Below are 25,881 nucleotides of genomic sequence, written 5' to 3'. Positions count from 1 at the left end.
TGGGGGCTAGCTAACATTTTGGTTGTAGCGCCTGAGATTATATACGGGGCTACAACCAAAAGACCAGGGGCTATAGCCCCCTTAGCCCCCCCCCCCCCAGCAACGCCTCTGCTCCCAACGCAGTCTCCATTCAGACACTGTTACCACTGTGTGTCTGCGTTATTGCACTGCAGCGTAGGGCGTCCCCCTGCATGTCCGCACATCACACAGTGCACTATCTGTGCTAAAAAACATACTACTAAGCGTCCCCTTATTAGTTTTAATAAAATTGGCAGTTTCCTGGTGTAACTTCAGAAGAAAATATCAGATACTCCAATGCACTTCAAAAGAATTTTCTAGATGGACCAGCCTGGCAACCTCCGGGGTTACTAATCTTACCGTGGTGCTGTACGCTTCGAGAATTTCAGCCTTTCTACACAAGTGAGCAGCATACTTTGACACTCGCCCCTTTTCCCGCACTGGATCCGGTAAACGCCCAGAACCGTGCATCCCTCCCGACCCCTGCACGGAAGTCCATGCTGTCAGTGTTTCGTGGTGTACCGCGTCTAAGCTTTGGCTCAGATAATCTACGGGATACCAAACATTCCACAACACCGACCTATCCACAGCCATGCTCTGGCCTGGATGCTGGTGCGTACACACACAGCCAGGTTTTCGTGTGGCAGCGGGCCTGCACTGCCACCCCCCAGACCCTCGTGCACACTGGCCGCGTCACGGCGGCCCAGGACAGGCCGGCAGCAGCTGGGCTGTGACTTGCTGCCGGGAGGTAAAAATAGCTGGGCCACGCCGGTGCATGGGGCAGCCGCGGCCGCACTCAGCGCCTGTCAGAGCGGACACACGGGCACGCCAAGATGGCTGCGGACCTGGGGGAGCTGCTCGTGCCGTACATGCCCACCATCCACGTGCCCAAGACCGGAGACCGCGTCTACCGCTCCGAGTGCGCCTACTCCTACGACTCGCCCGTGAGTGCTTGTGTGGGCCGGCCGGGACTTGGGAGAGGGGAGGAGGCATGGAGAAGGAGGGAAGAGGGGAAGCTGGCTGTCTGAGGGCCGAGGCACACCGCAGCCTCGCCCTACACCGCAAGTGTGGCCCTCTCCTAATACCGCAGCCCTTTCCAACCAAGCCACATCACGACCACCCCGGTACAGCACTCCGATGGCCCTGCATAGCAAAGTGATCCGCAAACTACAACCAACGATGCACAGCCTGGCCTTAGAAAACGGCCCACACAGTAAGGCGCACACTCAACCTTTCCACGCAGAATGCCAAAGAGCAGCCTGTTTGCTTTGTGCAGCAGGAATGCAGGCCATTCACAGTTTACAACAATCTGGCCATACCTTTCTATGCACTGACCCATCCTCTACACACTGCACAGGCTGTCTTTATACGGGACTGTGACTATATTTTTTTGTACAGCATCACGCCCCTCCATTTATATACAGCAGCACTGTACCTCCTCCACACTAATGACCTCTCTATACAACTATATTATCATCGCTCAGGCTACCTACATAAACCGCACACTGTTCTCTTAAACCACAGCTGCTAGTATTAGAAAGTATATTGAGTGTATTATGAATGTTGATCACGCAATTGTTTAAATGTTAACTGAATACTACTTGTTATTAAATAGACAATAATGCAACTTCTATCCATCACACCAGGGGCATGTCGCCTACTGATTTATGCAGTTCTCGATTCGGGCCCAGGCAGTTAATACTGAACTCCGTTTTAACGCCAGTGATGCTGGGCTGGAATCGGGGCACCTGGAAGGCTGTCAAATTGAAGGTGTTGACTGGGAAACTCCAGCCACAGGTGTGCTACTCCAGTTCGGTGTGCATGTCGGCGACGACCCACCTGTGCTGTTTAATGTCCCCGACAAGCACTCATTTTGAAAGAGGCTTCATTCCAAATCAGCTCAGCCAGGCACATGGTTTCCTCCCCAATCACGCGTTAAATGTGTTCAGGGTGGGAAAAAAAATGGCACTAGGATTTCCCCATCTCTAATATGCATTGTAACTTCCTCTGGGAGCCTGATTCTGAGCTCCATGGAAAATAAGAAAAGTGTCCTTCCTTGATGGAACGACATTTTTCGTATTAGCGCCATATTCTGTATCTTTATAAATATAAGCACAGAATATGAAGCAGACCAGAAAAGTGACGTTCTATTACGAAATGACACTTTACTTAATTTACACGGAGTTCAGAAACCAGGCCAGAGTGCCCCTGACATATGTAAAACATATATATTTTTTTGTATAAGGGTGCAATGCTAATAAAACATATAACAACGTTAGATATCATTGCTTTTAGACACACTGGATTACTTTTCTCACTGTTGTGCCTCCTCCAGCCCTGTTGTGGCTCTTTGCTTGCAACGTGTTAGATTTATGTGCCCTAGTTAACCAGCAGAGCACCTCCAAAATACTCCTGCTTTCATCTTTTGGCCTAAAAGCCTTCTCATGTTCTAGGATTAATTCCGTCCCCCGAACGAAAAAGTTAGCAAGACATTTTAATTCCGAACTAGTTGTTCTTCAAGTGTGTTACATGGTTTTCTCAACCGTTGGCACGATCTTAATTTGGGAAGGGAAATCAAGATTATAATTTCAGGAGGGATTGGAACAATTAACTGCCTAGAATATTTTTTTTTTTAAATAACGGAATCCGTCGTTTCTTAATGTAATCGTCGCTGTTTTTCGATAGTATTATTTGAGTTAGAACAGATACATGTGTTTTGAACTGTGACTCAGCGGCCTGGCGTTTTCCAGGCATGTTGGAAGATAGGTTATTTTTATCCATCCACTTCAGATCTCATGTGTCACCCGGCATTGCCCCCGGTCTTGGGAATTGCTCTAGTTTAGAGGGGCCTGATTGTCACAGAGGACAAAGACAGATTGCCGGTTTACACCACGGTCTGCTGAAGGGTGGGGCGAAACGGTGGAAGTTGGCAGTGATGGGTGGCAACACCTGCAGCCCCCCAACCCGTACAAAAAAGTACCAAATATTCCTGCGGAGCTAGACTTAATTGTGGCTCTTTCGCGTTTCCGTCCAATGCTTGGCTGTATAATTTGCCCACGATGTTGTTTCTCGTCTGTCTCCCACCTGTCCACACTCCCCTCCTAGCTGCCAAGGGAGCCCATGTCACGTGACACCTCTCGTCTTTGCTGTTTTTCAAGTAACAACAATGAACAAATGGGATTTATAGGCCCATCCTTATAAAGAGTAAAGTATGACCACAGGTGCCCCTATTTGCTGCTTTGCCCCTCCCACCCCCCAAATTGGCGCCCCTCCCATTTGCTGGCTCTTTGCGTAGCCTGTGTTCTTTCTTCTGTTATGTGTCACTTGTATAGCGCCTACTGCCATTGGTTTGGCCTCGAAGCACAGTGGGGTTTAACGCCCTTCTGAAGATCGTAGTCCGAGATGTAAGACGTGAAGAAAGGAGTTATAAAATGTGTGTGTGCATTTTTAGGCAGTATGAAGGTGGGTAGGGAGTGGCTAGGTCCCTAGCAGAAACCCATAGTTATCAGGTGAAAGGGTGGCGTGACAAAATGTCAGGGGAGCGGGATAGACAGAAGAATCAGATTAGGTGAACGGCAGGTCTGAATTTTACATGGGCCTCAGCTAGGGCTGGGCGAGTTTTGGAGATATTTATTTATATAGCGCACTTAGCCCAAGGGTATCTGGGCGCATTACTTCGGTTACTCAAATGTTACGAGACAGACGATATATTTTCAAAAGCGATATAGGATTAGACGATATTGTTAACATTGAGATATATGTATCTGTCGCCCATTAAATTAAGATGATGACAAATCAATATGACAAATGTCACTTAATGCCTACTTCAGTGCATATAGGGATGTTTATCCTACTTAAATCTTTTTGTTAATATTGCCATTATTGCTGAGATGTTGTCCTTTTTGAATCATTTGCCTTTTTCCGATGAGGTTAACTGACCATGTTAGAGTTGTGTTTTGCATTTACTGTTCAGTATTAGTACTTTTGGCATCTCGCATGTAGTTGGCTTACAACTGAGCTTTTAAACCACATAAACAATATTGGATATATGTCGTATAATGTCGTATATCGCCATTGGGCCCAAAAATATTGAGATATGACTTGGTCCAAATCATCCAGCACTAGTCTCAGCTGCATTGTATAGGATGAGTTGATGCATGTTTTGGGTGTGTGTAATCGAGTAGTGTTTGAGAACTATGCAGGAGAGTGTGCCGTTTCGGTGCGGACGCGGTTATGTTTCATTTTGATGGCTTGCTTGACAAACCATTTGAAGGGAGCCTGACTGCATAATGGAAATTATCTTGCAGAGCTTATAATGAAGGCTTCACTGCAAATGCATTCAATGGAGGTGGAAATGTTTCCCTCCTTGGCGACTCCTCCGGTGCCCCAGCATTCCAGTCCGGGGTGAGTAATAATTCATCCTGGAGCTAGGCTGAGATTGTCAGGCTGTACAAGGGAAGAGCCGGGTTTTGAGCCCCTTCCTGAATGCAACGTGTTCTTCTATGCGACAGATGTTTAATGGGATGGAATTCCAGAAGGTGGGTGCTTGGACTGAGAAAGCAGAGCCTCCTATTCTTATTGATTTTGTCACGGGAATGCGTGAAGTCTGAATTAAAATGTAAAGAGAACTGGGAAAGGGAGTTGGGGAGGGCCTTGGAAAATAGCATATGGAAAAGGATCACATGGTACCACAAGAAGGTCTCCAGAAACGCCAGACTGCAGCTAATACAACTGTATGTGACACACAGAGCATACCTCACACCTGCTGTCATAGCAACATTTAAAAGGGCGGCCAGCCAGGAATGCCCAAGATGCAGGATGGAAAATGTCAGGCTTATACATATGTTTTGGGGATGCCCGATAGTGCAGGGGTTCTGGAGGAGGGTCAAGCATAAGGCAGCTCAGGGTGGCATTGAGCTAGACATACAGACTCCGGAGGCTTGCATGCTGGGTTGCTACAAGAGCAACAGGAAGGACAAACCACTGAATAGGCTTAAAGATCTGATGTATATATTAGCTAAACGTAGCATAGCCACGAGGGTATCGGGTAATATTATCCCCACCAAAAATATCTCTGTTTCTGATGCTTGTTAATCTGCTTAGAATCACATGCTGTGCATAGGTCCGACATCCAGTGGTCACTGCGGAGTATTGCATTTTGTTTTTCGTAGTCGAAAAGGGACGTCGACAAGGCGTGTCTGAAATACTATCCCTATAGTGACGTGTGTTGTACCCACAATCCCTCACGCGTCGAGGTCCCTCAGATTGTTTTTTTCCGCCCAGCTACTGGTCGCCTTTACGCGGAGCTCCTCGAGAGACATTGCAGATTCCATCTCCTCGACCTTTGGTCGTTTTTTTCCTGTTTAAAGATTAAGATATCGATCCCTCCCTCGACGCAGTTGTGAAGCTATCTCCGCCGAGCAAGATCTTCGACGGAGGGGACGAGCGGAGGAGATCCTTCGGTGTTGCCGAACACGTGGCCTGGCCTCGCAGGCCTAATACAGTAGGGAGAGTGGGGTCGTGGGACATCTCTGATTCTTTTTCTGAGAATGCCTTTCCTTTTCCCCTTCCTTTCCCTTGGGGTAGTTATCACGGTTTATTGCCTCGGCTATGGAGAGGACACCCTTTAGGTTTTGCCCACTTTGTAAGGGCAAGTTTACTTGGAAGGACAAGCATTCACGGTGTAACCGCTGCTTGCCCCTCGATCACAAAGAGGACGGTTGCTCGGCTTGTCGGCTCCTAAAGCCAAAGACTCTAAAAGACCGTAGGGTCAAGAGGTGGGCGGCCTACGCGATGTCGAAGGCCGGGTCTTCACCCGCCGCTGCTACCACCGACAGTGACGAGGAACGTGATAACACGACCTCCGCTACGGAAGTCGTACACCCCTCTAAAGAGCGCTCGCGCTCTTCGTCGTCTGTCCCCGGCCCCGACGGGCTCGGCTCACGCCCTGCTTATGGGGATGAACACCCCGGCGACACTGACGCACACGATACAACACATAAACACATAACCCATAGCTCTTCTTCGTCGAAGACGAAGAAAGCATCAGCGCCCAAGGAGACGCAGGTTATACCGGCGGCCTCCTCGGACCGTTCGGGTCCGAAGCCCCTCTCGCAACCGCAGCCGCGACCAGCGACTGGGCTTTCGGCAAATAAGGGCGCCACCCCCAAACCATCGGCCGACGCGCACCAGCAGAGAGCGCACGCCGCCGTACAACGCTCGACACCCGTAACGTCGAAACCACAGCCCTCCGCTGACAAACGAGTCACAGAGAGCTTGGCGAGGATCGTTGTAGCCGACACCCAGAAGCGTACGCCGAAGGACACGTCGAGCGCTACGCAAAGGTCGAAAGACACGCCAAAAAAGCCAGAAGAAAGACAGGGACTACCCCCTTCAGTCGGGGGGACCCCCAGCACACCGGAAGGCTTTTCGGAAGGCCACGGGACACTTTCCTCGACGTTGTGGGAGAGGTCGAGCCGTTTTCAGCAAGATGAAACTCAATTTCCCCCGCTAGACATGGAAAGGCTCCATCTCTGCATGGAGAGGTTTATGAACACCCAGAACCCTCCCACTCCCAAGAGAAGGGCCTCAGGAGGACCCCAGGGCCAAATACCCGAGGCAGGACACAGCCCTAGACTTCCATAATGTGTATGACCTCACTGGTGAGGAACAATACTTGGAAGAGGAGGATGATTTTCTGGACAATGAAGAGGGACAGAACCAAGAGGAAGGTCTGGAAGACAGCCCAGACATGGTAGGAGAAGGCTTTGGAGAAAATCCAGAAGGACCTTCTCATCCCTGGCAATCCCCATCAGTATATTCGGACACTGATGTCCTGAACCTAAATCCTCCTGACAATTCACCTGTTGGAAACACGTCTCCCATTGACGATCAGCCCACATTCAATGCCCTGTTGCGCAGAGCAGCAGCACATTTCGAACTGGACACTGGGGAGATCTCTCCGGAAATAGACTTTGTGGAAAGAGTAATTAAGGAGAAACCCCCAGTCAGCCAGACCATTCCCCTCCTCGCTTCAGTGAAAAGAAGAATCATCCCTTCGCTATCCACACCCGCACTAATCAGAGGAGTTAATCCAAGGATTGAAAAACTTTTCACTCCTTCACCCTCAGACCCGCTGTACATCAGGGGACATTCCATTCCGGATTCCCTTGTAGTAACTAATACAAGGAAGAGGGCAGGGGTGCCGCTGTCCACCAGTGAGGCACCACCTGACAAGGAGGGCAAGAGGTTATATGCCCTTGCTAAAAGAGTCACATCCTCTGCTGCCTTTTCGGCAAGAATTGCGAACAACAATTCTTTGCTAGCTAGTTACGCGGACGCGCAGTGGGCCAAACTGCGCAAGGACGCCGAAGAAGCGCCGGAACCACTACGTACACGCCTGCTATCAACTATTGGCGAAGGAACCCAGGTCAACCAGAGTATTGTAAAGAACTCTCTGGATGCTGCTGAGACAGCGGGACGTTCCCTGGTTCAGGGAATACTCCTAAAACGCCATGTATGGCTGCGCAACTCGGGGTTCAAACCGGAGACACAGGCGTCTTTAATAAATAAACCTGTTGAAGACTCAAACCTCTTCGGGAAAGCGGTGGATGAGGCTCTGGAAATGGCTAAAAAAAGAGTTCGATACTATCAAAACTCTTGACCAGATCTCTAAGCCCACTACCAGACGGGGCTATGGCAACAAACGCTTTTTTCGTGGCCAACGCCAACAGCAGAATCAGCAGCAACAGTACCCTGCCACCAGTTACCAGACCAATAGTGGGCAGTACAGCCAAAGAGGCCAGCGCAGGGGCAAAGGGAGAGGTCGGGGGTCCACCCCCAGAGGCTCCCAAGCCCCCAACAACACCAAGTGACGCGAAGATTCGCGTCCCCTCCCATGCAACACCGGTTGGGGGCCGGATAACATCCTTTCTTCCAGCATGGGAGGGAATAACGTCAGACCGCTGGGTACTTTCCACCGTAACCCACGGATACTGCATCGAATTCAACAGTTCCCCAACATACAGACCCCCGAGGGGACGACGCATGACACCGGGACACCTTGCTATCCTTCTCCAAGAAGTACAACAACTGCTGGAAAAAGGAGCCATAGAGGTTGTGCCTCTATCTCAGGTAACGGAAGGTATTTATTCAGTGTACTTCCTTGTACCCAAAAAAGATCTAACCATGCGCCCTGTATTAGATCTGCGCCCAGCGAACAAGTTTATCAAACCCCAGAAGTTTCGTATGGTGACCTTACAGGAAGTGATCCCACTGCTATCACAGGGAGATTACATGACAACATTGGACATGAAAGATGCATACTTTCATATTTTAATGTTGCCAGCGCACAGAAGATACCTCAGGTTCATGATAGAGGGCAAACACTACCAGTTCAGAGTGCTACCCTTCGGCATAGCATCAGCACCAAGGGTATTCACGAAGGTACTGGCAGTGGCAGCGGCCCACCTGCGCAGGTTGTCCATCCCAGTTTACCCTTACCTCGACGACTGGCTCACAACAGGGGATTCTTACGAAACATGCTTCTCCAATACCCAAAAGACTGTAGACCTTTTGTTCCAGTTGGGCTTCTCCATCAACGAAAAGAAGTCCAGCCTAGACCCCAGCCAAATCAAACAATTCCTAGGGGCTCTAATTCAAACAAAGGACGGCCTCGTCTTCCACTCCAACGAGAGGGTCCAAAACATGCTGTTTCAGATCCCTCAATATGTGACCGGTCGAGAGGTGACTGTACGCAAAGCGATGCGCTTGCTAGGCATGATGGCATCGTGTATTTATTTGGTACCTCACGCGCGCCTGCGCATGCGCCCTATGCAAGAGTGGCTCAACAGCCAGTGGTGTCAGGCCAGCGGATTATGGGACGATCCAGTGGTGGTCTCGCAGGCCTTGGTTCTCTCGCTACGATGGTGGACAAAGGAAAACCTGGAAAAAGGGAAACCCTTTGCCACACCCGCAGCAGAAGCCACTCTAACCACAGACGCATCCCTAACAGGATGGGGGGCTCACCTATCCCATCAGACTGCTCACGGAGTGTGGACTCCGAACGTAGCATCCAAACACATAAATCTACTGGAGCTACTAGCTGTGTTCAAGGCGCTAAAAGCCTTCCAGGAACACCTACAAGGCAAAACTGTGTTGGTCCTTACAGACAGCACCACAGCCATGTACTACAGCAACAAGCAGGGGGGCACCCACTCTCCAGGACTGTCCAAACTGGCCCAAAATATATGGAAGTGGGCTCTCAAACAAAACATGTTCCTACTGTCAGAACATGTACCAGGGGAACTCAATCTGCTGGCAGACAAACTCAGCAGAGATTTCCCCCTGCCCGAAGAGTACGAGTGGCGACTGCACAAAGACATCGTCTTCGACGTCTTCACACAATGGGGATTCCCAGAGATAGACCTATTAGCAACCCTGGAGAACTCACAATGCCTAAGTTACGCCTCCAGGTACCCCCAGAACCAATCCAAGGGGAACGGTCTGTCGATGCAATGGTCAGGGAAATTTGTTTACGCTTTTCCCCCCGACTCCCCTTCTCAACAAGGTGGTGCACAAGATGCACCAGGAACAAGTAACCATGATACTGGTGGCCCCAATGTGGGCCCGACAGCCATGGTTCGCTCACTTGATGGAGATGTCTCTATCTCCCCCAGTGAAACTCCCCTGCCCGTACAACATGCTGTCACAAGACAAGGGCAGGACTCTGCATCCATGCCCCCAGAACATGAACTTAGCAGCTTGGCTCCTGAGATCATAGAATTCGGACATCTACTGCTTCCGCAGAGATGTATGGACATTCTCAGGGAAGCCAGAAAACCTAACACTCGCCACTGCTACTCTAGCAAGTGGAGGAGATTTGTCTTCTGGTGCAGAGGGAAAGGCATCAACCCAATTGACTGCTCTCCCACACATATTGTTCTATACCTGACCCACTTATTGGATTCAGGTCTAGTGTTCAATTCCATTAAAGTCCACCTAGCGGCACTTTCTGCATACACCACTTCCCAACTCAAGGTGTCGTGGTGGAAGATCCCTGTTATAAAGGCCTTCATGGAGGGAATAAAGAGAATACACCCCCCGATAGCTGACCCAGCTCCCGGATGGGACCTTAACGTGGTACTTACCAGACTCATGGGCTCACCTTTCGAACCCATGCACAAAGCATCTCTTAAAGACCTCACTCTTAAGACTGCTTTTATAATAGCTATCACCTCCATCAGGAGGGTAAGTGAACTACAGGCTCTTTCTGTTCTAGACCCCTTCGTTACAGTTCACAAAGATAAGGTGGTTCTACGCACGCACCCAAGGTTTGCTCCGAAGTTCATATCGAAATTCCACGTAAACCAGTCTATAGAACTGCCAACGTTCTTTCAAAATCCTTCCAACTTGGGAGAAAAAACTCTGCACACACTAGATGTGCGCAGAGCGGTCATGTTCTACATGGAAAGAACCAGACCACTGAGGAAGACTAATCAGTTCTTCGTCTCGGTGGCAGCAGGAAGAGAAGGGGATGCAGTTTCAAAGTCCACTATTTCTAGATGGATTGTTCAATGCATCACTCTCTGCTATACTCTTGCTAAGAGAGAACTGCCCTTTAAGCCTAGAGCACACTCTACTCGAGGCACGGGGGCGTCCATAGCATTCATTGCAAATGTTCCCCTTGAGTCCATCTGCAAAGCGGCTACCTGGAGTTCTGTGCACACCTTTACAAAACACTACTGTCTAGATGCACACTCGAGATCTGACTCCCAGGTGGGTCAGGCAGTATTGAGACATCTTTTCTCTACTGTTCCTTCTCATAACCCACCGCCAACTCCGGGTACTGCTCGCTAGTCTATGCACAGCATGTGATTCTAAGCAGATTAACAAGCATCAGAAGACAATGCATTACTTACCGTAAAAGCATTTCTGATGGTTGTATCTGCTTAGATTCACATGCGCCCACCCTTCCTCCCCGCTCGGATGGAAGGAACATAGACTTCCTTTTATATCTCTCTTTTCTGTACTCACTCACGTCTAGAAGGCTCCCTCAGGGCAGAAAAATACAAACAGAGGGACCTCGACGCGTGAGGGATTGTGGGTACAACACACGTCACTATAGGGATAGTATTTCAGACACGCCTTGTCGACGTCCCTTTTCGACTACGAAAAACAAAATGCAATACTCCGCAGTGACCACTGGATGTCGGACCTATGCACAGCATGTGAATCTAAGCAGATACAATCATCAGAAATGCTTTTACGGTAAGTAATGCATTCTCATATATGGTCGTCGGGAGCGGCCATAGGTGCTATTTCTGGTGGGGATAATATTAGGAGCGGGGTTTGCGGTGGTGTCCACATCTCCTTTTAAAATAATACGGGGGTTGCAGGGTGTCCCCCGCAGGTTCCATGCATTTATATCGCCAAATATTTTTGTATGGCAATGTTTTTGCGGGGATATTAACACATGGAACCACCATGAGATGGAAAGATCATAAAGAACCTAGTATAACAGGATGGTGGAAGGAATTGGATAAATGGATCAAAGCAGAAACAGGAGCGTGGGAGAAAACACTGATGGAGCAGAAAACTGAAGCTAGTATAGATATCCAGCGGTGGATAGCACTGACTGTAACATTTACTGCGAGTGAAGGACGAGCTGAAGTGGCGGAGATGGCATCAGGAGAGGGAGACCTACTATAATTGCAGACGCACAATACAATAGGCTTGGCAGGTTGAGCTGGGGGTGTGTGGTAAAATTAGGTACAATGAGATAACCTATGCAATGGTATATGTTGATTGATTTGTGGATGTTTGTGTTGTAATGTTTAAGAAAATGTAAAAAAAAAAAAATGGAATGCGTGATGTGCTGCGCCTGATCTGAGGTTTCTGTAGTCCTGTATTGTGCACGTTTGTGCTGCTGTTATTCTGTTCCTGTGTTGTGGAGTGCTCGTGGGTGATGCACATTGCCTTGAAGATGGATCAATGCCCAACCGCAAGCCAGTGAAGGACACAGAGGGCTGGAGAGATGCGTTGTTTAGGGCTGAGGGCTAGAAGGAGCCTTGCAGCTGTGCTTTGTACCCATTGGAGTTTTCTTAGTTGTGTTGCCGTAGCTCCCAATTAGTGCATGAGCATAGTAAGCATGAAAGGATGATAGCGAGGACTGCAGAGACTCTGTGTTGGAGGCAGTGGGTCTAGAGAGAGTGCCCACGGAGTGAGTTGGGGAAAGAGGGCGGTCTTCCCGCAGAGCATGCTATCAGTTTTTCCTGTGTTGAGTACGACGTGGTTGACAGTCATCCAGTGCTAGATTTCTGAGAGGCATATGGGAATACTGGCATATATTGGTGCAGCCAGAATGGAAATGTATGGGCACAGCCAGCATGAAAAATCGCCTTTCTCATATTTAACTTCCACATAAGATGCAAACATATAATATAACTGTGTCCATTATTTATGATACTACATGCTTTAAATGTCTTATAGATGTGTCCTAATGTTTGTTTATAGATTGTCTCAAAACACACAGAGTTACAATTACATAGGTGTATTTGTTCTTCATTAATTGGCCTGGGAAGCTAAAAGTAGCTTCAGGAAGCTGTTGTTCTCAAGCAAACCAGGTTCTTCTAGGCTACAACCAAGAGCTATATAGCTCCCATCAGTTTGAAACCCTGTGCGCTGTTGGTGACATGCATCTATTGGAATATGTCAGGAGTTACCCTACAAAACCACTTGACAACTCTAGCTTTTTGGCCAATTTTGTAAAAAAAGTGTGCTGTAAAATGCACTATTTAAAGCCATTATTAAAAAAAACTTCTCGGGGAGGCCCACCTCCAACCCCTCTTGATTGGTTCGATGGCTCACTCGCTATGCTCGGTTGCTCTGGCATATTTGGGGGAAATATTTACATTACTCCAATTAAAAATGTACCAGCCGCCACTAGGATGTATAACCAAACTCAAACTGTAAACAATGCTGTAGGGGCAACATGAGATTCCTGCGACCATTGCTAAAGAATCAAGGGGGTAGTTGCCTCCCCCCGTACTCTGCCCCTGTAGGCAATATTCATCTGTTAAACAGACTGTCCTTGACTGTCATGTGAAACTGAGGTTGAGTTAAACTGACTCTTTTTGACTGGCTATTATTTAAAGATGTCCTGGAAGTGATGACTCTTCTGCTAAATAGCACCTCTCACTACACATTGTTTGAAGCTGTGCTAATTGATTGAGTTAAATGAATGCAGCCTCTTGATGAGGGCATAAGGCACTTTAGGATTTATATTAACCTGACGGAAAACCTCTATTGTCTTAAAACTACTCTGAACGTGCTTAATGTCACATTTTTTTTTAACCAGCGTGGTGACATATAGATATATTTAAACGAGTTTGTCCTGTTGATGTGCCACTGCCCGCCCCCTGTTGTTGTATTTGTGACCGCTAGTCCCCCCCCCCTTAATACCGATTTATAGTGACGCCACTGAGTATGAGTACAAGTCTTACAGAACAAAGAGATGGCTGAAGATCTCATACATGCCCTAGGGCCCCTTTACAACCATGGACCCTTTAAAAAAACAAAAATATTGTTTAACGCCCTGGTTGTTTGTGGTTCTAAAATGTCTTTAATACGAACTGAGATGCAATGAGAAAGGAAACATGTATTCTTGTCTTGTCATACCTAACCTAGAAACGCGTTTCCATTGTGTGCATGGTTTGCCTTTACATCCAACCCGCAAATGGGTGAGAGTTGCCTGTCCGCTTGTCCTTAGCCAGAAGCCTCGTCTATTATCTCCTCCAGGACTGTCCCCATATACTCAGGACCTCAACCTGAATCCCGATAACCTGCAGTGCAGTTCCCATGCGTGGCTTCGACATTGCCACTGGTACCCATTAAGAGGGAGGTGTTGCTGACAGCCTAGCATTGAGCCTCTCTTTGTGAACTCTGGCCGGTAGGATCCGGAGGGACAGATGGCGAAAGACTGTTATGGTGCAGGAATACAACCGGGATAGATCCTAACTGAGGTTCCCACACTTAAATAAGGATCATGTTCAACATGGAGCAGGCCAGAATTCTGGTATGGGGCATGGTGAAGAGCTAAACCAAGTCTGCTGTGGGAAAATAACCACTGAAATAGCAAGCACGTTCTTGTGTATTAACAAATATGCAAAATGTGAATTATGTTTTTCTTTTTTTTAATGTTTGGTACCTAACTCTTTGTTAAGATTGAAGATGAAAGAATGACCAACTACATTAGAGAAGGGAGATGGAGTAAATAAAGTTCTATCCAATCACTGAGTAGCAGATGTTGATTGCTGTCTGTTTGTGGTGAAATACAGTATGTCATTGGCACAGCAATGTCTGTATGGTGTGACAAATCAAGGGATTCAGCCACTTATCCCAAGAGGGGAACCCCTTCCTGTAAGGCAACATTCTTCCTAGGGCTGGCGATAAGCAGGACCTCACAGGGAGAGACCCCCGCCCCTCTTGGGGATAAGGATTCCCTTTCCCATTAGGAACTCCTGTATTACTATCCCCCAAAAATCAGTACAACAGTATTAACTGACAGACCACTAAATTCCTCTTGCATGTGCTATTGTAATGTTATACCAGAACAGCAACATCAACCTGATTCTGTGATGAGTAAGAACATGAGAGTAATGAAGATTGCTTGTCTGTCAATTACTGACACAAAGAGGCAAACAGGAAGCACTGTGAATAAGACCTAGACACAAAGGAAGCTGGGGAAACCTCAGCAAAACGTCATACAAAGAGCTGGGCTAAAAGATCAAGGAAGTGAGACCCAGGAGTTTCAAACCAGCCTGTCCGAGGAGGCTACAAAACCACAGGAGACGCTGCCTTGCTTTCAGAAAGCAGATGTGGAGAAGAAGGAACAGTGTCACGCTGCCCGACCTGAGCAGAGGAAACCCATAAGAGTTCCTGGATGGACACTCGAGGGGGGCCAGTAAAGAAGTGTCTTGCTGTTGGCATGCGCAGTCAGCAATACACCACTAACAGACCAGAGGAGGTCTGTTCATGGGTAGAGTACCCAACCAACAGACCAAAGAAGGAATGTGGTGGCGTGGCACAGAGCCGAAGGAGAAACCCTTCCATTGCTGAAACCGCCAAAGAAGAGCAAAGCATATCAAAAGAGGGACAAGGGAGAAACTGGACAATCATCATCCTTACCGACCATGGAGAAGAGAAAGAGAAAGCTGACTCATTGATGCAGAACCCCTTCAATACAGGGGAGAGCGGGAGACCCGGGTAGCGAGGTGTAAAGAGTGAAAATCACTTGGGGATACTGCACCCTTATCCCAGTAATTGCAAACACTATATAAGGAATGAAGATCACTCTGGGACCCTGCATCATCGTCCGTAAGTGCCAAAAGTATATGGGACGAATCCCTAGATATCATCACTTCTCCCCAAGAGGGAGCCCCTTCCCATGAGGCCAGAGAGGTGAGGCAGCTACCCCATAGCCCCCCTGGGGGGCGGTATGATGCAGGATTTCATGGGGAGGGACTCTCTCCCCATCCCCCCACACCCTCTTTCAGAGATGTGGATGACCATCTAGGGTGCAGCCTTTGTAACATCAACACCCCCCACACCCTGTAACCTCTCCTTTCATGAAGAACGTCTTTGTAGAGAGTAAACCTATGTACTACTATCGGGTAGATAACTATAGGGAACCTGAAAGTACCTTGACAAAGAGGAGGCATATAGACATGATGATCACTCACCAGAACCGAGAGTAGCAGTCTAGTCTCCAGCGAGGAAATGAACACTTGAACAAATCCGAGAGGAATGATGGCACTGCACCAAGAAGCTTAACCGGCCAGTCCTTGGCAAGTGTTGAGACTGTTGTCAGCGGGAAGACGCTCAGCCGCTGGAAGAGCATCAGAGAACGTTGGAGACCTGCAAAGCCAATGAGAAACCACTTCCAGGGAGGCATAGGTTTGCTGGCGGGGACAAGAGGGAGGAGAGAGGGTCTTGGTGTGGTCCCTGGTGTAATCCATATTACATGAACATTGAGAAAAGGGTCAAGGACCCTGAAAGTCAAGAGGAATATGTTTGTATCAGAGGAAATCTTCCTTGTGTCAGTGCAAGGGACATAACCACTGATCACCAGAGAAGGGTCACAGACCCCCAAGAGTCAAGAGGACTAGTTGTGCATCAGAAGAAATCTTTCTCGTGTCAGTGGAAGGAGTAGAACCACTGACAATCGGAGAAGCCCAGGTCGAGGACCCAAGTCGAAACAGAGACGCGATTCTTCCTCATGGTAGTACTTGACAGGTTAGTGAACCAGGTCTGCCGACTTGAATAAGAACCTGGGTCTCGGAGCCAAGCACCATTGGAACTTCGTAGTATTGAACAGAGGAGACATTGAAGTATCCTGGGGAAGTGAGTAATTCCCCTTGGGTCTACAGTGACTGGCACGTTGTAAAGAGAAGCAGCCGGAGGAGGGAGTCATCCTCCAAATTTCAAGTGTTAAAGGAGCTTTTCAATCAGGGTAATGGATGCATTCTCCCTTATACAAGTGAAGGAAGGAAGTAAGGACAAGTTGCCAGCCAAGGGAAGGGAGTCATACCCCCTGGCGTTTGACTACAAAGTGTTAAAAGAACCTTTCAATCAGGGGAAGGGAGGCATCCTCCTGATACATACACGACCCAAGAGGGTTGTTGCTTTTTTAAAATTTGTTTGTTTCAGGACACTTGCAACTAGGGTAAGGGAGTCATTCCCCCTGGTGAACATTGTTTGAACGTAGCTGTGTAGAGAACGCGCCAACCAGGGATTCATTCTCCTTGGTGATAACTATTGAAGTTCCTGAAGTGAACTGTGATCACAAACCCAGGAGAAGGGAGTAATTCTAGATGGCAAAGAACACTTAAGCTTTATCTACTTTAGTTATAAGTGTGACAGACAGAACTAGGGATTTTAACACAGGATGGTGGACATTTAAGTTAAACAGCCATTCTGAGATCCTTTTTAGTCTTTAGTGGAGGCAGAGAAACCCCTCATGGAAATAGGGACAGTTAGGCCCTTTTCCTTTCTTTGCAAGAAGAGTAAAGGTCTCTGCCAACCATCATGCCACCTTTGTGTCAGTCCCCTTATTCTGCACCCTTACATATGTAAAGAGTGAAGATCACTCGAGGACCCTGCTTCTTTGTCCCGGTGATCAGCAAAAGTGTATGAAGAGCGAACATCATCCAGGGGGGCAGAGATACTAGTCCCAGTGAGTGGCCAAAGTATAGTAACCACTTAAAGGTATGTAATGTGTACTAAGATGAGAAGACTGTGAGGACTGAGAATCAAAGAGAGACTTTGTTTATGCATCCTGAGGAGAAGAAGCGTATCTGGAGAAATAGTGGAACAAATTACCCAAAGGTCTGGGAAAACCCATTGAAAGAATTGAAGGAGCTATTACAAAGAATAGCGAGAGGCTATTTGAAGATATCCTATTAAAGAGACTTGTGCTGAGAATCATCCCCCAGGAGAAGGGAGTCATTCTCCTGGGCTTTTGTTTTGTATTAATAGTGGTAGGATTATTTTAGGCCAGGGTTAGTTTAGGCCAGTTCTCACAGAGGACGGATTTATTAAGTTTGTTCTGCACACCTGACGACGAGCACCCTAGTTTAGTTTTGTTAGGTAGGACATCAGATAGATTAGGGTTATTGAGGTATTTTAGTTATTATTTAAATAAAATCAAGTTGAACATGGGACATGATAGTCCGTCTCCTACTTCTAACCTACCACAATGCCCAGTGGAGAAACATAGACTTGGATGGAGTTATTGATGGATTGTTCTCCTCCAAGATAGTGATCTCTGTGTAGTTGCTGATGTGTTTGGGAGTGGGGTGCAAGTGATAGCATTAGTAATAATTTGCGTTGTGTAACATAGAATTGTGTACAATGCTCTGATTACTTACTGGTAATCTTTATTACTTCTAGTCCTGCTCTTCCTCATCCCAGTGCTTAATCATGAAGGCGATCTACCTTCTGGATCCTTTCCCAGTTGTCGTCCTACCCTTTTATAGAGCCACCTCCCCTATCCGAGGTATAAAGCGTCTGTCCAGTCCCAAAATCCTCCGTCCATATCAAAATGTATTATGATATTACACGGCCCGTGGTAGCGGCCGTGTAGTTATGGTTAAGTTGCTAAACCCATAGGAAGACCACTTTTTCGGCGGCTTATAACTTCGATTTCCCCCTGGAGGAATCCTCACCAAAGTTTGCAAACAAAGTATATGGCTGGCTCTGAATTTTTTCGCCAAGTTGGGTGAGGTTCCGTGCAGGGGGGGCAAAGTTATAGGGGGTCCCAATTTTTTTTTTTTCTTTTCCATAGACTGAATGGGCAAAAACTTTGCGCACAGCTACAGCCCGAACAGCTGGACGGATTTGAACCAAATTTGCGGCAGGAACGGGGGCTTGGGTCAGAAAGTGGGCTTTTGTGTGTTTGGTAGGAATTCGATCAGTACTTTTGTTGCAAACAACTGAAATGTACGTCTCTAAAATGTTGTGATATCTGGGTCCGCTATGCGGACTCATTTCCCTGTTCCCTCCACAAACAGAAATCTCATTTGCTTGCAGAACGGCGTGCTTGGACATGGCCAGTCGTTGGCTGGAGGGAAGCGTGCTGTGTGTCAACATGTTCTGGCTAACCCCGCCATGGTGTGCCGGCGGAAGGGTCTGGAAAATATACCGTACGCCATGTGTTGGCGGCAAGAAGGGAGGGAAAAGGAGGGTGGGGGAGTGAGAAGTGGTTCATGTGACATATGTAAATAGGTGGAAGAAGATGACGGAGGAGTGCCTGCAGTATTTGTGCGTATTGCGCCACTTTGCGGGTACCTAGACAGGTGACTACTTTGTGTGGTGATTGGAGGCAGCTGTTGTAACGGCCTGATAGCTTGTGCCGCAACCTTTATGCAGCTACCTCTTTTCGTGGTGAGTGTGACTTTCAGAAGGGGAGTGAATTGCACATGACAAAGGTTGGGTGGGAGCGCGGGTGGCTGTGCTCTGCAGATGGATTGCGGTAGTTGAGCACATGGTGGCATGCATGGGTGCATGAAGTAGCGGTGGGTCTGTTGAAGGATTAGACTACTGGGTGCATGTCCGAAGGCTGTAGGGCATGCACTCAAGAGCCTAAGGCTTCAGCACACCCACTGCAGCAATGCATGTCTGACTCTGCATCCAGTGGAGGGTGGTGCTTGCATAGTGTGGTGTGTGCAGATTGGTTGGAGTAGAGCCAATGTTGCAAACAGTATGTGGGTAGGTTGCCAGTGACACAGTACTTTGTGAATGGAAGTGGGCATGCCCATAGTATGTGAATGAAAGTGCCCAGGAGTGCAGGAGACAGTGTTTTCTTTCTACATTATGGTAACTGTTGCAGCTTATTGCTGCATAGCTCCATGGCGGTGCGCAGGTTGGGTAGGAGTGTTGGTGGCAGTGGCGTGTATGTGGATTGTTGTAGTTGGTGGCATTATGTTGCAGTGGGTGTGTTCAAGGCGTAGGCTATTGGGTGCATGGCCGAAGGCCGTTGGCCATGCACTCAAGAGCCTAGGGCTTGAGCACACCCACGGCAGTAATGCATTTTTGCCACTGCATCAGTTAGAGGGTAATGACTTGTACAGAAGGGTTGTGGGGCACATTTTAGACACAATAGAGCAGCAGAAGTGAGCTGCCATGCGTTTGTTTGGTTTCGCAGGTGAGGTCACTGTTAGAATATGGTAAAGATTTTCATGTGTGGTTGGAGATGGTGCAGAGAAAAGTCACGCAGTGTGGGCACTGGGTGCAGTTTTTGCATACTGTCATTATGGAAGAGGGTATGGTTGAAGTGCAGCTTATATGTGCTTGGATAGTGTGCTGTGTGCAGATTGCTTGGAGTAGGGGCAATGTTGTGAACATTTTGTGGTTAGTTTTTTTTTTTTTTAAATTTTATTTTTATTTATTTTCAAAAAACCAAACAGAACAACACACAATACAACTGTTTAGGACGTACATAATCGGCATCAAACCATCACATTATACAGTGTAATTCTCCGTCCCCCCCCCCCCACCTCACAAACTAGAGCCGGCTCACTCATGTCATCTACAGGAGCATTATCAGGTATCGCAGTGCTTATGCATTCATCCGAGTCCTCTGGTTCGTTATTGCCATAGAGGTCACCAATTGCCGCCAGGCCAGCAAAGGCCCTACTTCCTCCTCTCCCCACCCCTAGTAACCACTTCAAACCAAACTACAGATTCCGCCTCCACCGATCTGAGGAGGTCCGCCCACCATAACTCCAAATTGGTTCTGTGGGCCGCCTTCCAGCCCATTGCAATCCTGCGCTTGGCCAGGATGTAGGCTAAATCCTTCATTAAATCCTGTTGCCTGGGAAAAATCCCGAGCATGCATGGCCAAGCTGATCCCACATCCAGGCCGACACCCCCACCAGCCAGTTTAGTTTTAATCTCATCCCAAAATCTGTGCATCTCCGGGCAAGCCCAGAACTTGTGTAGCAGACCCGCTTCCACCTCCCCACACCTGGGACATTTCTGCATAGCCGAGCCTCCAAACCTTTCAATTTGCCCGGGAGTCAGATAAGCCCTGTGAGTAACATACAATTGGAGTTGTTGGAGTCTCGCATTCCGGGACACCTTTTTTATGGTACCTTTGGGCTCTCTCCCATTGCCCTTCTGTCATGGGTCCTCCTACTTCCTCCTCCCAGTCCTGTCTCAGTTGAAGCAACTCCTTCCCTGCCTTTGCTCTCAGAAGCTCGATTTTGTGGTTAGGTTGGCAGTGATGCAATACTTTCTCAGTGGAAGTGGGTAAGACCATAGTATGTGATTGAAAGGGCATAGGTGTGCCGGAGACAGTGTACTGTTTGTATATATGGTAACTGTTGCATTTTACGCTGTATAGCTGCTTTGCGGTGCAGTGGTGCGTATGTGGATAGTGGTAGTTGGTGACATGCTGATATGCATGGTTGCATTACGGTGCGGGGAATGTGTGCAAGGAGCACTCCCACTGCAGCAATGCAGGTTTGACAGTGCATCAGGCACAGGGTGGTGATCTTTGGAGAATGGGTGTGAAGCACATTGTAGACGTGCTACAGCACAAGTGAGAAGAGAAGTGTGTCTTGTGTGTTCCATGGTTGTGTATGTCAGGAGATGGTGAAATGAGAAGTTGAGCAGTGTGGCCACAGGGTGCAGTGTTTATATAATGTGAGTATGGAAGCAAGTATGGTTGAAGTGCAGCCTATAGGCACAGGGGGGTGATCTTTGGAGAATGGGTGTGGAGCACATTGTAGACGTGCTACAGCAGCACGCGTGTGTTGAAAGGCGTGTATTGTGCTTTCCATGGTTGTAGTGATAGTTGTAACATGCTACAGTATTTGGTGTATGACAGGAGATGGTGAAGTGAGAAGTTGTACAGTGTGGCCACAGGGTGCAGTGTTTATATAATGTGAGTATGGAAGAGGGTATGGTTGAAGTGCATCTTATGTGCTTGGTTACTCTGCTGTATGCAGATTTATTGAAGTAGGCCCAGTGTTGTGAAGATGTTGTGCTTAGGTTGCCAGTGACACAATACTTTGTGAATGGCAGTGGGTTGGGGTGCTGCAGGCTGTGGTATGTTTGTGGATTCTGCTAATTGTGACACATTTTCATGAATGGGTGTTTTATGGTGTGGGGGAGTTGGGTAGAAGTGCTGTTACGTATGTTATGTTTGTGCATGATGTTAGCTGCCCACATGGTCGCATGCATGGATCCATAGTGTTGTGGTGGGTGTGGGCAAGGGCTGCACTGTTGTGTGCATGGCAAAAGGTGTGGTGGGTGCACCTCAGGGTTTTCTGGATGCTGCACATGCATTCTTTAGCAGAAGTTTCTGGTGTAGGGGCTTTGGAATCAAATGGAACGTGCACTAAGAGTGTTTAACGGTAAATATGGAGTGGTGTACAGAAATGATAGTGTACAATACAGAGGTTTTGTATGTGATTGCCGCATGTGTGTTTTGAAAATTTGACAGCACCCAAAGAGGGAGTGCTGCAAAAATGCCAGTGCAAAGGGAAGAAGTATTGTCTGCTTTACTGGGTCGTGGCCCTCACTGTAGATGGGAAAGCGCACGCGCCACATCCTGCCATTTTGAGCATGGTGGCCATGGAAATGGAATTCTGGGAAATAGGCAATTAGGTGTTTAGGGAGTGGTTGACTGGAAAGGGCGGTACCATTTCTTCCTAATACTGTGTTGTGAGTTTGGTCGAGATGGAGAGACCTTTTGTGCGTGGTAATTTCGGGTTGGAAGGAGTGGACGCTTTTTGGGGCTGTCGGGATGACTGCAGTTTCGGCGGGATGGTTTGCCTTTGCAGATATGTTGCCTCCGTCACGAACGTAGACTTTGTCTTGGTGCACTATGGAAGTCTACATTTGGGATACATGTCGTGTGGACGTTTAATCCGTCACCTGAAGAAGTTGCTGAGCGCAGTGATGCAGATTTTTCCTGCTGCCAAGGTCATTTTCTCATGCATAACACTAAGAGGAGTATGGGTCCATGCCGGTGTAATTTGTCCCCAGTCAGAGGTCGGAAGGTGTGCTATAAACAGAGGCATGTGTGAATTTATGCAGACTGCTGGCATGTTCTCCACCCACTATGAGATCATGAGGTCCCAAAATATGCAGTGGTTCAGTAGAAATTGTATTTATTTGAGCACCATTGGCAATGCCGTTTTCTTTTACACTGTGCAAGAAGCATTGACCAGCATGTGGTAAAAATGTGAGGAGAGGCAAACAGACACGCATATAAAGAGAAAAAACAAAAAGTTGCTTGCACGCATGTAAAAACAAAAAAGTAAAAAAAAAAAAACTTTATACATCTATGATGGAAGACCCAATCCCCTACCCAGCTTGTTATTGCTGCCAAGGTGTTTTTCTCATGTGTACCACCAAGATTACTATGCACCTATTCCAGTGATTGCTGTCGCCAGATAGAGGTCGGAAGGGGTCTCGTCAACAGAACCATGTATACTTTTTTGTCAGTGCGTGAGATGTTCTTCTGCAACAATGACCCCATCCGTTGTGGAAATGCAGAGTTGTTCCAAGCAAATGGCATTTTGTTGTCGTCCATTGGTAATGCAGTTTTCTTTGCTCGTCTACAGGATGCGCTGAAGAGTTTACTGTAATAATGTGAGCTGCCCCTTACAACGAACTCCCCCTACCCTGGTTGTAATTTAATCCCCCACGCCTGCATGCATCACGAAAGCCACATACGGGAACTGTCAGGCGGTAATAGAAATGGGACTGTGGAGGCAGAGGGAATGCACAATAACATTTCAGGGCATGATGTGTACGCAGAGGACTGTTGTACAGAACCTATACTGTTACATGGGGAGTTCTTCAATGTTATTGGTGGATGCGTGTGCAACTTTTGAACAGTACCCAATGATGGCGTGCTGCAAAGAAGACAATAGAAAGGGAAGCAGGAATGTTTCTGCTTTATTGGGGCACGGCCCTCGCTGTCCTTGGGGAAAACACACGTGCACATACTCCCAGTTTCAGCTTGCTACGCATGACATTGGGGACTATCACAAATGCGGGTGTGGGTCACAGGAAAAACCATTCTTAATTTTCTACATTACTGTGCACAGTGAGCCAGACTGATATGGTTGCATTTACTTGCAAACGCAATGTAGCACAGCCCATTTGGTCCAACATCACTTACACGCCAAATCTATGTGGCCTGCTACTGTGTTCTGGAAAGCTGCAAACGGATTGCGGAGCAGCTCTGGGGTGTGGCCTTTTGTAGGGCTGCTGTGGGGACCTTGCAGCCGGAAAACAGGCCTACAAACCTAAATACATGTACAACCTCCCATTGTGGTGTGTTTGTAAACTTGTACTTTCTGAAAAACACTCCCTACGTTCCTCAACACTGTACTTTGCTGCCGTCCATGGGTCTGGATCGTGTCACCGAAATAAGGGCCCACGCGCAGTGTGGATGCGGTCGCATGGTGATGTCGCCACTGCTCTCCTTTCGAACTGCTGTCCGCAGGACGCGTTTTGGGTGGAATACACTGTGCGCATGTGCATACCGTTGTCACTTCTATACTGAATAATAGGGCGCCATAGGTGTGCCGAGCATCTTTGGAGACACTGGCTGTTTACAGGGTATAGCAGGTGGGATGTTTATCTCTATAGGTACCTGTAGGCCGTGGGTGGGTGCCGCAACCTAATTAACGTTCGTTTGCATATGCTGCACAGTGGCAGTGTTACCAGGATACAGAGGAACAGATACACATGCGTGTATTTTCACAACGACCAAATATCCCCTCCCACACGTCATCGTAGGTGGAGGACAACATGCAGACATACGGAGCGGGCTGGCGTCGTACGGATGCCTCCATTGCCATTGTGGATAGGCCGGGCAACTGCGGTGTCCGTAGCGCATCTACCTTTTCCTTAATTGCTGTCATTCCAACGAGGACTGTGTGCCGCTGAGTGAGAACGGCATTTCAACAAAAAAAACATATTCCATATTCCACTTATTAACGTTTACTTGTACACATTTATACACACCATTAGCAAAGGGAAGGGGGTAGCATGAGTGGATACTTATTGTGGGGAATTGGGGATTTCCTGAAGTTGGTTGTGACGGGAGGAAGACATTGAGGTATCACCTTAACGTCTCCCATCACACGGATTTTGAGGGGATGGCGCCCTTTTACATGGGGAAGGGGTACACGTGCAGGTCTGCTAGAGATGTTTCATTTTGTAAATAATACACCCTTGTATGCAACATTTCAGCCGGCACGATTGTTCACCAATTTTTCCATTTTGGCTTCCAGCCTGTCCTTTTTGCTATGCACAGAGTTTCTTTCCTTTGCTATGGCCATATGCTGTTGTGGAAGGGTTGCCGTTGTTAAAGGGACGTTATGGTTAAGTTATGCTACAGAAAAACGATCGCCTTTACTGAAAACACTATGCTAAAGCAACGTTCTGGTTACAGTGCCCTACTAAAAACCTATGAAATTCACCAACAAAAAACATAGTTAAAGGGACATTATGGTTAAGTTGCAGTAGCAAAAACCTACGAAATTCAAGCAAAAAACGTTGTGTATGGTTGCAGGTTAAACTGAACGCCCCCCACTCTCCCAATTCGCTAGTTATGGTAAGCTAAGCAACCATAACTCACGCCACCAGTGTGCACTGGACTAACACCCGTGATATCAAAGATGCCATCACAAATCTCATTGATGACATCGCATGTGCATTTAGTTTTCATGGAAAGCCTCCACAAGGGATTGTTATTGTAAAGGTGGCAGAAAACTATCAAAGATCATTGGAAGAACTATCATGAAATAAGTAGTTCATTGCGCAATGCATTGCTATACACACCATTGTGTTACAGACTTCCTTGCAGTACATGAACCAACTCATGTGGACACGTAGCCATTGTCTGCACCATGCCCTATAGAAGTGTAATCTTGAAAATCTTCTCATGTTACATAGTGAAATCATGAATGATTCGTTTTAGAGTTTCGGGTACTGTGAAACAGGTAAGAGGTAGCTACCATTGCTACATAATTGCACTTCTGCACAGAAAACCTAAAGACACCACAATGGATACAAATATGACCATATACAGGGAAAGTACAGTAAGCAAAAAAGGAGCAGTATTACCAGAAACTGTTCATAACTTAACTGATTATCTTCATGCACAGAAATGATTGCTTTGTTTTATGCTTTCCTCTTCCCCTATATGGAGATGTATGATATGATGTGAGTGAATCCTGAGGAAAGTAGTGCAAGAACATATGAGAAGGGTGCCGTACACAAAGATGGAACCTTTTGAATTGTTACTTCCTGACTGTTAGTGAAGAAAAGCACCTGGCC

The 25,881-nt window shown here is 47.5% G+C and overlaps 1 protein-coding gene across 2 annotated transcripts in view; it reads left to right on the top strand.

Annotated features, from left to right (window-relative positions):
- The first annotated feature begins 742 nt into the window (after nt 1-742).
- USP13 (ubiquitin specific peptidase 13) overlaps nt 743-25,881 on the top strand; it is a 748,772-nt gene continuing 723,633 nt past the window's right edge. For both annotated transcript variants that reach the window (XM_069618675.1, XM_069618676.1), the window contains exon 1: nt 743-962. In XM_069618675.1, the coding sequence (XP_069474776.1) occupies nt 852-962 (111 nt within the window). In that variant the 5' untranslated portion in view covers nt 743-851. The remainder of the gene's footprint in view (nt 963-25,881) is intronic.

The sequence above is a fragment of the Ambystoma mexicanum genome, chromosome 10, assembly GCF_040938575.1.
Source record: "Ambystoma mexicanum isolate Mex_15411 chromosome 10, UKY_AmexF1_1, whole genome shotgun sequence".
NCBI classification, from domain to species: domain Eukaryota; kingdom Metazoa; phylum Chordata; class Amphibia; order Caudata; family Ambystomatidae; genus Ambystoma; species Ambystoma mexicanum.
The sequence above is the reverse complement of the archived record's forward strand: the minus strand, read 5'-3'. Positions and strand labels throughout refer to the sequence as shown.